The sequence below is a fragment of the Opisthorchis viverrini genome (assembly GCF_000715545.1).
Source record: "Opisthorchis viverrini unplaced genomic scaffold opera_v5_279, whole genome shotgun sequence".
Lineage (NCBI taxonomy): Eukaryota > Metazoa > Platyhelminthes > Trematoda > Opisthorchiida > Opisthorchiidae > Opisthorchis > Opisthorchis viverrini.
The window spans coordinates 447,986-462,066 of NW_008751940.1; the positions used below are offsets into that span (position 1 = coordinate 447,986).

The 14,081-nt window shown below is 44.6% G+C and overlaps 1 protein-coding gene across 1 annotated transcript in view; it reads right to left on the minus strand.

Annotated features, from left to right (window-relative positions):
• T265_14874 (hypothetical protein) overlaps positions 1-14,081 on the minus strand; it is a gene marked incomplete at both ends in the record, with an annotated part of 191,826 nt that overhangs the window by 32,641 nt on the left and 145,104 nt on the right. Inside the window, 3 exons of the mRNA XM_009175619.1 lie at positions 4,331-4,430; positions 4,467-4,592; positions 4,633-5,103. Of these exons, the coding sequence (XP_009173883.1) occupies positions 4,331-4,430; positions 4,467-4,592; positions 4,633-5,103 (697 nt within the window). The remainder of the gene's footprint in view (positions 1-4,330; positions 4,431-4,466; positions 4,593-4,632; positions 5,104-14,081) is intronic.

Below are 14,081 nucleotides of genomic sequence, written 5' to 3' on the forward strand. Positions count from 1 at the left end.
AGTGGCATATTAAGAACTAGTGGTTGAATATCCTAAACCTGCATGCAGAAAGTTCTAGCTGAATTGGCGTCAAAACTTCGGTTGAACTGTTGTGTACGACGAGGGTCGGAGTGCAACGACAATCAGAATGACAATGGAAAAGACTGAGGGCCCGAAAGCTAGGCTTTATTCATCCAGAACTTTGACACTGAGAGCTGAAAACGGAAGAAAGTGATTTTGCAACAAATGATGGAACGTTTGAAAAACAGAGCAAATATATAACATGAACGTTCTGTGCATCCAAGTTCATCGTCTTCTCCATGGGCTGTCAGACTGGATTTGGATTAATTCAGGCTGGTTTTCCCTAACGGTTACGGTTTTTGAGCAACTTATCAGCGATAGAGGCTATTTCTGGCTTACCTGCACGGTCAGACTACCATTCATCGAGATTCTCCTCTAGGAGAACACTCAAATGAATCTGTATCACGTTCAGAGTGGGTTATATTCCGAGTCAGTAAGAATGTCCAGTCAGTCAGTTCGAGGAAACACACTATTATACAGTGGACATTTCAAAAAAGTAGTAATGCCACCTGCAACCCAGAGTTTCATGGATTCCGGAATGTGGCAAGCCGCTGATAACTGTTGTGGATTGTGTTTCAAAATAAATGCGTTTTGTTAAATCATTTGAAGCGCATTTCAGATTGAACCACACAGCACTAAAATAAAAGAACGATCATGTGGCTGTGGTACTTTTTTATGCATAGCCGCTATGCAATCCGAGGTAGGCATAATGGCTAGGATACTGACGGATTGCTTAAGCCTAGACAGGAACATTCGAATGTCTGTGATTATGCTTGAACCACGAAACTTCTTAACGATTCTATTACGCCTTAACCATTGGGCCGTCTCAAACTAGCTCATCAGTAGTAGCTGTAAAAACCACGCACATGTTGTACAATGTCCATAGCCACCATATTTTCATCCGAAATCAAATTCAAAATAACTAATAGCACGTGCGAATTTGAGTATCATCATGGCTCCTACAATTATACGTGGAGCCTCAAAGGTATCAAATGCCTCAAAAACCGCAAGGCGATCAGCCCGAACAAACTGAATCTAGTGCTGTTGAAAGACAGGGGCACGGTCGTACTAAATCAAGCCAGTGGTCCACCAAGTTAACGGAACCTGCTTAGAGGTATTTGTTTTTTCTAAGATGTTGCGACAATCGTCACAAGCTACGGAAAAGCGCTTTTCCGGCTGTTGATATTCCTGTGGCGTAATTGTTGCTAATGTAACATCTGGAATCGCCCTATGTATTATACTCATCGACTAAAAACAGTGCGTGATGTATTAATCTGTGAGGTTTAGCTCGGACGAAGACCATAATGGCCACATTTCCTTCTAACGACAACCGTCAAAGGAGGATCACACAAGTCGAAGATGAACTCTCCCGATTCTCTGTAGCATTACAGGTGGTTGACAGAAATGGTTTTCACATATGACGACCCCCATCGTGGAGGCCCCTTATGTGCATAGATCTGGGCAAGTTTTAGAGTATAGGGGACAACCTCCAGACCTCGCCAGTTCACATGGAATCCGACGCCGTTTTATACCAACGTTTCTGGTCATTTTTAAGCAGCACGTCTATCGAAAAAGCACTCGAGAGAAAACAAGCCTTGGAGGCACCAAACATTTTGTGCTCTGGTACTATCTTCGAGAAGCAATGCTCTAAGAACACAAGGGGAATAAATCTTATGGTCTCAGAAGCGGCTGATTTTCCCAACAGCCGGATATACTCTACCAAAAGCTAACGAAATCATTTTTGCTATTGACTAGTTATTTTTAACCACTGATTATTGCCAGCGGACTGTCACTTCAGGGAGCTTTTATCGCATGCACAGCTTATACACTAGCCAGCCACATCGGTGAACCGTTCGCGTGGACTTGACTTAACCGAAAATTCGACCTTGGATAGGAACATATTATCGTCCACCGAAACATTTTGCCATCAAAATACTGATGACAGTTGGTATAGCAGGGACGTAGGATGACGTAACGCACACCTGAGGTATTCAGTGCACGGGAAATGCAACACTTCATCTCATCATGATGAACACTGTCAAAATAACCAGATGCAAACAAAGTTTCGTTACCCTGGCGCAGGCCTGCTTGCCAAGGAGAAAACGGAACAACCCATGGATACATCATCATCATCATTGTCAGCTGTAAGAAACGCGTGCTTGTCGTACAATGGCTGTAACTGTAAGTCACCGGTCCATTGCACTCATCTGACTAAGAAACTGAGCCCTGTGGATAAAGAGGAATAGTCTTTATCGCCCATGTTTATAGAGTATCACCCACGTATGGTTAGAACGGAGTGCAACGAAAAGGCAAGATCGCCACAATGTGTTCGGTAGGGGGAAGTTTTACCCGAAGTAAGGTTCCCAGAACTTCAACTACTTCGATGGCGATGACTTCTCCTTCTGACTTCGGTGGGTTGTATATGCAAACGCATACCAGGGTGAGAACCTATCGTACTTATTTGTTGTTGGGCACATGTTTTCATACTGTGTAAGATCGCCGTTTCCGGTGTCACATGACCTTAGTGCGAGAGTGTAAATTTAGCCTTCGCACAAGATGAAGACTGCAAGGCAGAATGATGCAGAAAGAACTTTCTATGAATCGTTGGACTAAGGGTCGATTTCATCAGCCCTTATCGTTAGATTTAGCGTTTTATCGTCTAGCCCTCGCACATCACGGTACAACCCTCAGGGAACCATGGTTTCATGATTGCCGGTGACTCAATTCCGCGGCCCAATCCCCTATTAAGTAATGACCAGCAGTCCATATTTTCCAATGCAGATGACAGTAAATAATCTGATGGTTCTGTTTCACTGTTTGGTGTAACCTTCACACCTGCAAAGTATAGTACTACTGCAAGACTGGATGGGCTTGAACCCAAATACCATGCACGCGGATGGGCCAACTGAGGTACTAGACCAATTTGTCTACCTAGTTGGTTGTATCAGTCTGAGAGGTCTAGTCAAAGATGAAATTTCCATCCGGATTGGTAAGGCCAAGACAGCTTTTCTGAAGCTGCATCACCTGCGGTGCAGACGAGACGTAAGCTTATATGACAAGGAACCATTTTACAAGGCTGAGTTGCGCTCGATATTGTCATGTAATTCGAAAACACGACGGCTAAGCGTTAACATGAAAAAAATTTCAATGCTTGATCATTAATGTCTTCGGAGTATTACTTGAGTCTATTAGGAACATCAGGACAGAAATGACAAAAGGTTTCGAGTGGTTTGCGGAAGAAATAACTGCCAGTATTAGATGAATTGATCAAGCCTCGTAGTTCGCGCTAGTTCTGGTCACACGCTTTGTATGCCAGTTGACCAACACCCTCGAACAGCCCTTTTGCAAATTCACGTGCGGGGTGGGAAGAGCCAGTCGAGCAGTGACCTGGCAAAGAAGTATGAAAATCATCAACAGCAAATTCAGCTGCAATTTTTATTGTTGGGTGCCAAGAGGGAAACTTCGAGACGGGACGCATTAACGATCAGAAACATTGGTGGACATGGCCCAGTCGTACCTCCTGGCACAAATGTACCCACGCTGTTACTCTCAATGCATGGTTTCCCATTCAGGACCCCCAGCGAAAAGTTTACAGACAACCCGTGTGTTTACACGCCAGTTGTATCAGCTACCGCCTTTAATGCGTTGGCCCTGTCTCCCCAAATCGTCGGTAAACGAAAACATAAATATAACCACCACATAACATGTATGCCGTTTTACAGAGGATGATTACAGTAGTAGTGGCGACGATGATAGTGAACCAAACGCGGCAAATGCTGGATCACCGATGAAGAGATCAGTTCGGCAGCCATAGTTGTCCCTTGAACGACCGTTTCAGACAGACAACAATCACCAATAGAAAGCTATTACGATGTGGAAGCGACAGCAACTTATTTTCCAGGTGGTTTGATCATACACAGAGGTGAATAGAGCTTCAGTGTTTGAGGAAACATTTTTGAATGTCGTTATTTGTGATGGCTTAGTTAAACAGGTACTGTTTCAACGACACTGAGCGGCGAAAGTAGTTACGAGTCTTCATAAATTAACCTACCAACGTACCACAGGAAACCGCATAGGAATGGGGTCAAGTATTTGAAACAAAAAGGAGGAAGACCTCAAACACATTCGGTTTTTATCTACATGCCATGCTATGTGCAGCAAGTAAAGCGACTGATCGACTGGAAAGCCGAAGTGACATGGGATTATTTGTCACTGTCCTGACGTTGTCATAGGAAACATCCGCAACACCTGGAAAAAACGATGAACTCACCATCCAGAAAATGACCAGAACCCTTGATAGAAGGCGCTGGCTAGTGCACCTGGGGAGGTCGCACTGTGTTCGAAGGGATCTTTGAAGCTCCCGACGTTACCTGAATGTCATAAGTAGAAGGGCTCTCTCATCCTACCTCGAGCAAGATAAGCACTCCCGAATCCGACTATGAGTAGCAGAGCCAGGACCTTCCCAGCCGTGAATACCACAGATAGTTTCGTCGCCCAAGCAACACGATAGCAGTTGATGAAGCAAAGTGTTACTAAAGAAACAGGTTATGCGCAAATGCACCAAAAACGTACGGACGGCTATGAGTGCTACCAACTGAACTGCAGAAGCAGGAACATCACACGCAGGAAATAATGGCTTCAAGATATAATTGGCTAACACGAGAGAATTGATTGCACAAGAAACAGTGCCAATCACGAAAAAAGTGATCCAAAGTGCCATAAAACCCAAGAACGGGCCGAACGTTTCCAGGATGTATATATATTCACCACCAGATCGTGGTATCGTGACTCCAAGCTCTGCGTATACAATGGCCCCAACTGTGCTGAACAAGCCAGTAACGATCCACATAATAAAGGAAAGGCCAATCGAATTGGTAATGCGCAAAATCCCCACAGGAGATAGGAAAATTCCTGAACCAACAATTATGCCGACCACAATTCCAACACCCTTTAAGATGCCTATATCCTGCTTCAGGTGGACTTTTTCATTCGACTCGTCTTCTTTCCCTGAACTGAAAACCATGCTTCCAACACGCCGGCGAGCTACGCAGTGGGCGATGAACTAGTGCGAAAACCGAAACGGCCTATAGAACACTTTTCGCTGATTGGTGAAATGCCTAGGAACACGTGATAGACATCCGCTGCCTGAATGCATTTGCCAATGGAGAGATTTTTCACCTATGCCAAACACCTTATCAATATGCTGGGTCAGAAGTATCACACTAACTCAACGGGTGACATGTGCCTCTCACGGATGTTGGTAGAATCCTGAAATGCTGATATTTTTTAAGTTAAGAACGTAACATCACAGGTTGAAAGATGGATATAAAAGCAACGATGATGGGAGGCAGGCCAAAAAATATGGTTTTTCATCAACATTGAGGAAAATGAAGGTCTCAAATTAAGAACCTTTGATTTTATGCAAAGATGCGTGGTTGGAAAATTTTCTTAAGCCACAAAAACAATGCGCAAAAATGCATCTTGGTGGTTTTCTGCCACTTTCTCACTATACAGTCCACACAAAAATCATCCGCCCGAACTGTGGTTAAGCTCAGATAGGGTCTAATTACCTTAGAGTATCATACAGTAGTTAAACAGTACAAGAACCAATCGGAAGCGTAGTTGAGTAATTGGCGGGCTCTCCAGAAAAGAACAACTAATTTCAAAAGATAAGCAGACAGGGGTTAGGTGAACTCCTAACCGATGATCCACACTTTAACGTACTAAAACAAAATTCTAGGCCTGCCATAAACGAAGTTGAACATGGGTCTGCGACCTTGTAAGGTTTCTTGTTAACTGACCTATCCGCAATTCCAACCCCTGATTTCCAGTGCATAGCTCTGTGTACGAAAGTTTCCGACGTATTAGAGTCAAGGTTGCCGATCCACTTCAGGCATGTGCAATTTTGTCCAAAATCGCATTCCTAGAAAAATCGTGTTTCTGCTGGTACGTATGCTGAAATAACAGTGGTCAATACTTTGCATTGCCAATGTTTAGTTTCGTCCCAATTGGGCTTAGTTTTTTCATGCGCATTTCAATTTTGCAGAGCAATCGTCGGGGAAAAATTATCAGAAATTCATAATGACGCGATTTTTACCTCTCAAGGGCTTTCGGACCGCATCGAACGAATACACGGAGTATTTCTTCTTAGCTCTGCGCGAATCTGACAAGATAAACGTCTGCGCCCTTTCACGATATGGGCGACTGGACCTAGCAGCCACCATACCCGGCGGAGGGTTGAGGTTGGCAAGTTGACCGCATTCCCCAGTCATATGTAGTAAACAAAGAAACTTCTGCTAACTCTTTTTTGGTATTCAGAGGCAACCAAACCATGTCTCAGTACCCTGTTTCCAGCCTATTCAGAGGCACAAGATTGTGAGAATTTGCCTATATGAAGGCCTATAAACTAACCGATGACCGAAAGGGTGTTAAACACCTGAAACCTTCCACTGAAATGTCGGACGTCGCCAAAGATATTTGGTGGCTTATTAGCTTCGGATTTACAAAGCTCTCCGTTATATATCCGAATGACAGCTGTCCTTTCGTTTGTTTTGAAATATATACATATGAATATATGTGCATGGGGTAGCCCAAATATACTGTGTGAGGCTCACGGGCTAACTTTAACGTGCGAGGAGTTGCCACCTTCGTCCTAGGTGGGTCGCAACACCCCAAATCCACTTCACCATCTAAGCAGCACACACGTTCTCCCCTCTTGCCCTCCAGAATCATCATGTGCACAAAATGCAAATAGCTTATTGCTTCTTGATTACCACCAGGCACAGCGCTTAGTGATTGCTTCCGCCATGCACCATTCGTTTTCTGGAGCTGACAGCAGTGACCTGGTGACTAGCGACTAGTGACCCTTAATCTTAACTTCTCGCTAACTTGACGCCATAGATCTCAGTTAAGCTGCGCTCGTTATCAATTATCCGTGAATCTGTTGCCTGACCGCCTTTTAATTGTCTACTGTCAATGCTCACATCAACCCCCTGTTCTGTACAGTAGATACCCCATGTTAGGATTCTTCTGATGAGCTAAAAACAACCGCCTGCCTCAAGTAGCCCAACGACTAGCATCCCTAATGGCTACCTCGACGACACTGTTCTTACCTTCCCAAAACTTGGCACCTACTCTGGACTACCCAGTACTTCGTTTCTAGATCAGCGAACAAATCCAACTTGCCTGGGTCCATTTAGCCTACTGTCAGCACCTTTTAGATTTTTCCGGCTGACATCATTGTATCTGATGCCTCCTGGCACTCCACAGACGATACTGCTCTTATAATATTCCTTCCTCATTCCCCCTCTTCCCAAGCTTCAAACTTCCGCTGCCTTCACCCAAACGACCCGTACAACTGTTCTTCATTCATTCTGGCTGGTCACTGGTCTACACACACATGGTCCTCCAACGGGAGGGAAATTACCCGTGACCCTGCAGCAGTGAGTGTACTTAGTTTCAGATTATTATGCATTCTGAGACACAACTTGCTATTTGCCTCCATTTCGAATTGTTCTATCTCCACCTTCTATATCGCCTGTTGTGACACTGGCCATTTGCTCAACCTCCAAGGTCAGTCAAGGCCAGCAATGGTTTTCAGTCTTAGTTCGTGCCAACCGGCTTCATCTGTTAAATAGTCGGACCTCACGTTCATTGTTAGCTACAGGTTAGGAAATAAACCTATCATTATTATTTCAGCGTATATTGCCCAATGTCTAAGACATTGTCCCCTTTTCGCGCAAAACCCGCCAACAACAAATCCCCCAGTCATGCTTCATTCCGTCTGTAAACGCATGATGATGCCAGACGGTCTGCCACCCACAAGTCGGGAATAAACATTATTATTATTACCTATACGCTACCGCGGGAATCGCTGCCCAGTTCCGTTATGTAAACATATAATATCATGACCGCCTTAGGTGAGCTTATTCGCTGGAGAGGCGCTTAAGTGACAGCGTCAGAGAAGGCACATTGAAGTCATAGAAGCTTCACAAAAACACGGAAAACTTCGTCATTCCGTACCGCTAAGACGTCGTGAACTTCCCTGAAACGTGCGAGATTGAACGTTCTGATGAATAACCCAGACTAATTCACATGTGACGTTATATGGAAGACAGCACATTCGCGGGGTTAACCACCCGAGGAAGGCACGATCCTCGGTCGAATATATTTATGGTAAGCAGTTAAAATCGTTCCCCACACATATGCTCAAAACCTAAGTGGCTGGGACGCGTTGGGATGGATATCACTTCCATTCACCGTGTGTCGGACCCTTCTGGAGGAGGCTAGGATCTGTTTAATTTCCTACCCTCATTGCATGTTCCAAGGCGCAACCAACTTCCTGGTGTGCCCTGTTGACGTGTCCTGCGGCACAAGGTCTTCTTAGTTCACTAACCCGGCACCTGAAACACTCGCTTTAAAAGGCTTTTAATTTTTCACCACCTTATCTTGATGAGCCTTTCCATGGCTTTCTAACACTATTCTACAGCCATGCATCTGTCCCAACACCGGATCTCATTCACGAGGCGAGTTGGAGGTGTATTTCAATTACGACTGCAATATTTTAACCCAAAAACGTATTCCTGTGGACCCTCTTTGTCAACGGCTTCAACTTTTCTTTATATTGGCATGGCTTCCTTCGATTCCCACCTAGAGCAGACGACAACTACCTTACACTTAAAATAGTTTGTTGCTTGAGCAAGGCAACTGTGGTAAACCAAGTGCAAACAAAATGGTGCTTTATATTTGCCTGGTTCCACGAATCCATCATCCCTGCAACTCATTGGTGCAGACGGCATCCTTGCTCTTAGAATGCTTACAACCGGAGGCATGATGTAAAAACGCACTTTATGTAGTTGTTACTGCCTTTCACTCGTTCACCTCGGACCGTTGTTCACCGACCTCTGCTTAACTTATCTTTGGAGGTACATCTTGGGACCTCGATTGCCACATGGACTTCGAATACTAGCCAGGCGTTTCTCTGTTCACGGCAGTGTGTTTCAACTACCCGGAGGTGAACCCGATGGGCTCAGGGGCACTGAAAAACTGAGAGGTTCCACTTTGCCACAGCTGCTGCTTACCGCCTTTTAGCCTACTCCAGCTGATTTCTTCGGTACGAGCGATAGAACGAGTGTCTCTGGTGCAACCGCACGCCTATCCCGCGACGGATCTCCCACCACGTTACCTTCCAACAGCATACCCTTCATCACGAACCTGCGCAACGCACAGAAACATCAGTAAAAAATGGCTATAGACAGTTGTCTGGTTCGTCCTGTTTTTAGAACTCCCATGCAAAGCTGGCCCAACACGCTGCACCGATGTACATATGTATGTTCTTCATGCTTCCGCCGGCTTTGCTGATTCGATCTGTGCTCGGGTACTGAGATTAGCCATGAACTCTCGTATACGCGTTTACGTCACCAAATGTTTTAGCGGAGCTACTGAACGAGAAAGTACCAGTAAACTTCATGCCTGATCCTTGCGTCGGATCCCATAGCTGTTCTTTTTTATAAGCAAACGCAGATATCATCACTGATGCATCTTTTTCGCCTAAACTGTTCTTGAATTTTGGATGAACGTCCAATGTCTGCTGCACTCAACAACACATTACTACGGTATCCCATTTTCCATTGAAATTTTGTTTTGAATATTCGAGAACGTTTTATTGACCCATTTATATGTTGCCCCAGGAATCAAACGAGCGATAGTTATCTTTTTACAACGTGGAGCGGCAACGGTTGGCCAGCGTTAGCGAAACTTTGTTCCGATAGTTTTGGCGGTCATGGCTTTTTCCCCGGTAGCGGTCATTATATGAATGCGAAAGTCATGCTGTACGATATTATAGGATTGCACGCGGTAAAAAAGGCATCAGAGTTTCGGTTCTGTGTAATGTGGACCCATTAAAGGACTCTATTCTGTGTGACGACTCCTATCACTTTTTGGGCTTTATTGATCTCATCCCAATTCATCTTCCTCCCAAACTTCGACCTGCGGTAACACGTGCTATTTCTGTTCTCTTTGAAATTTATCCACTCAACCAGATCAGTGTATTACGCCTCAAGGGACCCCGACTTGGCAAAAAACAGATACTACCTGCGATATTACATTGGTTTTTCTCTCCCTCCGGAAACCCCTGTCAAACTCAAAACCTCCCGAGGCCCACATAACAGAACATCCCAGCCCAACCATTATTGGTAACAGTGTCAAGTCCGTTATTGTGGTCCAGCATTTTTTCATTCTGCAGACCATAATACGATTGCTGCCTTTCGTTAGGAAGAGCTTCCCGGAGGAGTTGTTCAGCCACACTCCTTGAATGTGTGACCATCTGCACACGAGAATGGTTGCCGTCCTCAAATCCGTGGACTACGAAACGCGTCTCGCGATGCTTGATCTCTTTCCCCTGGATGCCGTCGCCTCCGCGGGGACCTATTTCTTACTTATGCCCTATTTAAACAAATCTTGGCAAACATTTTTTTACCGTTGGCCCAGCAAACACATGGCGAGGACACAGTGAAAAAATTTAAGCTCAGAGCACACAAATTCATTGGACAAAATTTTTTCTCATTTCGAGTAGTAGGTGCGTGGAATGACCTTCCTCCGACGGCTGATCACGCTCCTTCTAGAACCCAGTTTAAAGCACTATTACACATTTATTTATGCGAATCCTCGCGCTGGCAAGCATACTGCCTCGCGCTGAGAACATAAAGGGCAGTGCTACACACATTTATCACTTGTGCCCTTCAGGTGAACGACAGCCACTGACCGACAAGAACAAAAGCGTCCCGGGAAACTTGGGCAAAAGCTTCAGTCTTGTGTATCAATCCGTGAATCCGTATGTGTGTATCACCAATGAAACCTGTGGGTGGTTTTCAGCCGGATTTTAAGGGGTCTTCCTCACGTCTCATGCAAGGTTGATACAAGAAATATGGAAATTTGTTAAGTGTTTGTTACCTGTTGTTAAATCTTAAAATGACCTCCAGGAAGGTTTGAGTGGGCATTCAAAAATGTTCTCTCTGCTAAACGTTTGTTCAAACGTGGTTTTTATCCGTGTTTATGAGACTACGACCAGGTAATTCTTTGCCAACGTGTACACTGTTACTTTCACTTGGTGCCAACATACAGGATACAACACAAGATTGCGTGACCACAAGCTCTCGAGGGCGAGGATGTTTTGGCCTCTGGATTAATTCAAAGACCTGGCGAATACGGCTGGATAGACGTCTGACGGGGGGTAAACTGGTGACATTGAATATCTTCCTCAGAGGCAGGGTAAATAAGTTCCGGATGCGTACGCAAGAGTCTTCTAGATTATGAAGTGGGTCACCGCTTTGGGAGTTCTTGCAGCCGAACGTCGGGTAGTTCTTAGATTGTTCGAGGTAGTGTAATTGAATGTGGTCTGAAAACGCCCTTGCCAAACTATAGCAGTGGTTAGATTCTATTCTGCCTGGATTGGAAGGAGCCTTGTGTTAGCATTTGCTGCCTGATTGGATGTTGAAGGCGCGCAACTAGCTTTGACCCTCAGTTGTCCTTTATGGTAGCAACCGACTTGTCAAGCGTAGAGGAGTTGATGCATCTGGCGCAAAGAATGGCGGTGATGCCATTGGCCAGGTTGAAGGTACAGGAGAGGACTACCAAGGCTCCGATAGGGAACTTGAAATGTAAGTTAACCACCTAATCAGGGGACTCGTCGCCTAGAAGACGGGAGCAAGACAGCACACTCAAACGAGCAGATGATCGGCATGTCTGGTCACTAGAGGAATCAAGGTCGTCTGTTATTATTAAAGGTTTGAAGCACAAAACTTACCCGATTCGGTTATGACCAGGGCTGTGAGGCAGGCTACGACCCGCCTTAAAACAACGTAGACGTACAGCTGAATTTGTTTTCAACAGTGTTACAGTGATATCCTTATCAATGAAAACAAGATGGATCAAGGCCAAATGCGAACAGCGCACGTTGTCTCCGAGGGCAGTGGGTGGAGACTAACTGACAATTGATCGACTGTCAATTCCCAAATTCATATAGGCGATAGACTTGTGAAGAACAAGTTCTTGATCGGCCAAGACGTAGAGCGTGCAAGCAAATTTTACGAGAGAGCGAAATCCGTGGTAGATCCGAGGCGTGACAAGCTAAGGGTACAATATGGCTCAGTCAAACTTGAAGGTTCCTGCATCACCGGCATGAAATTAATGCATGTCCAAATGCCTCCTCTTGTAATTTTCTGTCAGTACAGTATTTGATCAACAACCATGTTGAACTTTTCACAAATGATGAGGATACGTTCGGCCCAACTCCATGAAACGAACACGAAGTCCTACTCTCTTTCGCACGCTTTCTGCATATCGGCCTCGATCAGATACCGATTAACCTAAGGGAGGACGCTAATAGGATCATCCGAGGGATACTGTGAGACGGCGCAATCAAAGAAGCCAATAGTGCTTGCACCCGTTCAGTGATACAGGTCACGAAGGTAATGAAATATTGATTTTACTAGGTTTCCAGCATTTGAATGGAGCGATCACGAATCGGAAAATTAATGCTCCTTACCGAAGCAATCCCGAAAGTTCACTACTTTCAATCTGTGCTTTAAATACTGAAAAACAAAAACTTTTTAACGTTTGAGAAGCTCGGTCATGCTTTAGAAGGATGCCGTTTTCTTTGGATACTGCCCTGTACAGAAATGATATCATCGTGTGCGGTGAAGCCGGCATGTGTAGTTAACTCAAAATTCATGTCGGAGCATATGCGGCAAACCGGCCTGCGAATTAAAACAAGATTCAGCTTGCTGACAGTTCGATGACAGTGCTCAGCCATAGACTGTGCCTGTGTTGGGCAAGGCTATCGTCAGAAAAATTGCAGACTTCGAATTGTTCTGTAGTGGATAACGTGAGCAAATACCAGTTCAAAGTAGTCAAATCAAGTGAGAAAAAATAGGCGAGATGATACAACTCACAGTTCGTTGGTACAGTTAGTTATTACCACCACAATAAATCCAAATCGATCTCCTTCCTGGAATCTTCCTTGATATATTCCTAGATACTTTCTATCCCGTCGTAGTCTGAAAGGTAGATCACCGCTCGTTAATTCACTGCCAGCGTAATCCGACACAGCAAGAAGGGACCACGCCTTTCACGAGGTACAGAATGTGTATTGTCTCACATTTCTTTTTCGTTCATTTAAACAAAAGTTATTCGGTTTGAAGAGAAGCGGAATAAACTGAGATTTTAGTGAGAGATAGAAAGTGGCACAATTTGAGTAATGATAAGTTACAAAGAAAGTACTAATGTACAATGGTCAGAAGGATCACCATAGTTCGGTCTCCTAGTTAAAACGGCCCATGCGGCAGTTTCCTAAACCACCATTGTGTTAAAGTCGTTTCGTCAAGAATTTCAACTCAGTTACTGCATTACTACAAAACGTGCTTCTTAAACACTTAGCGGTTTCAACGGGCAAGTGAAAGGCCCGAAGCCTTGGGATTACTAGATCAGCAACTCCTAAAACTGCCGGTCATCGGGGGCATTTAATGTCGCGGCAAACGCAAGTGACCCGGGCTTTGGTAAACCCCTGAAACAGAAGAACGGGATCATCCAGTGTTGCAGCTTTGTGTATCTATAAATTGCCCCCCATTTTGCATGACTCGCTCTATGGTTACCAATTCAAACGAACCACCCTTTTTATTTTTGGTATAATTAAACGTTTTTCAGCTTTCCGAAGTTTATGTTCTCCGTTTCTCTTGCTACGCAAATCGTTTTTACCGCTTCTGTTATACCATTTTTGTATCAGAACTTCGATCAGTCAAAAATCTACTTCAATGCACCCAGTTTCGATCACTTGTCGAATGTTAGTCCATACCCGCTTCGTTTGTCTTTTTGGAGTGCCTCCCCCTTTGTCGAAAACCGTTGAGGCTTGTAATTTTGTATTCATATAGTTATTTTTATGTTTATCGTGCGGCACACTTGCGCAACCATTCGTTCGGCTTTTCGCCGGTTTGGTTGCTATCTTTGTTCGTTACGCAAGCAATCGA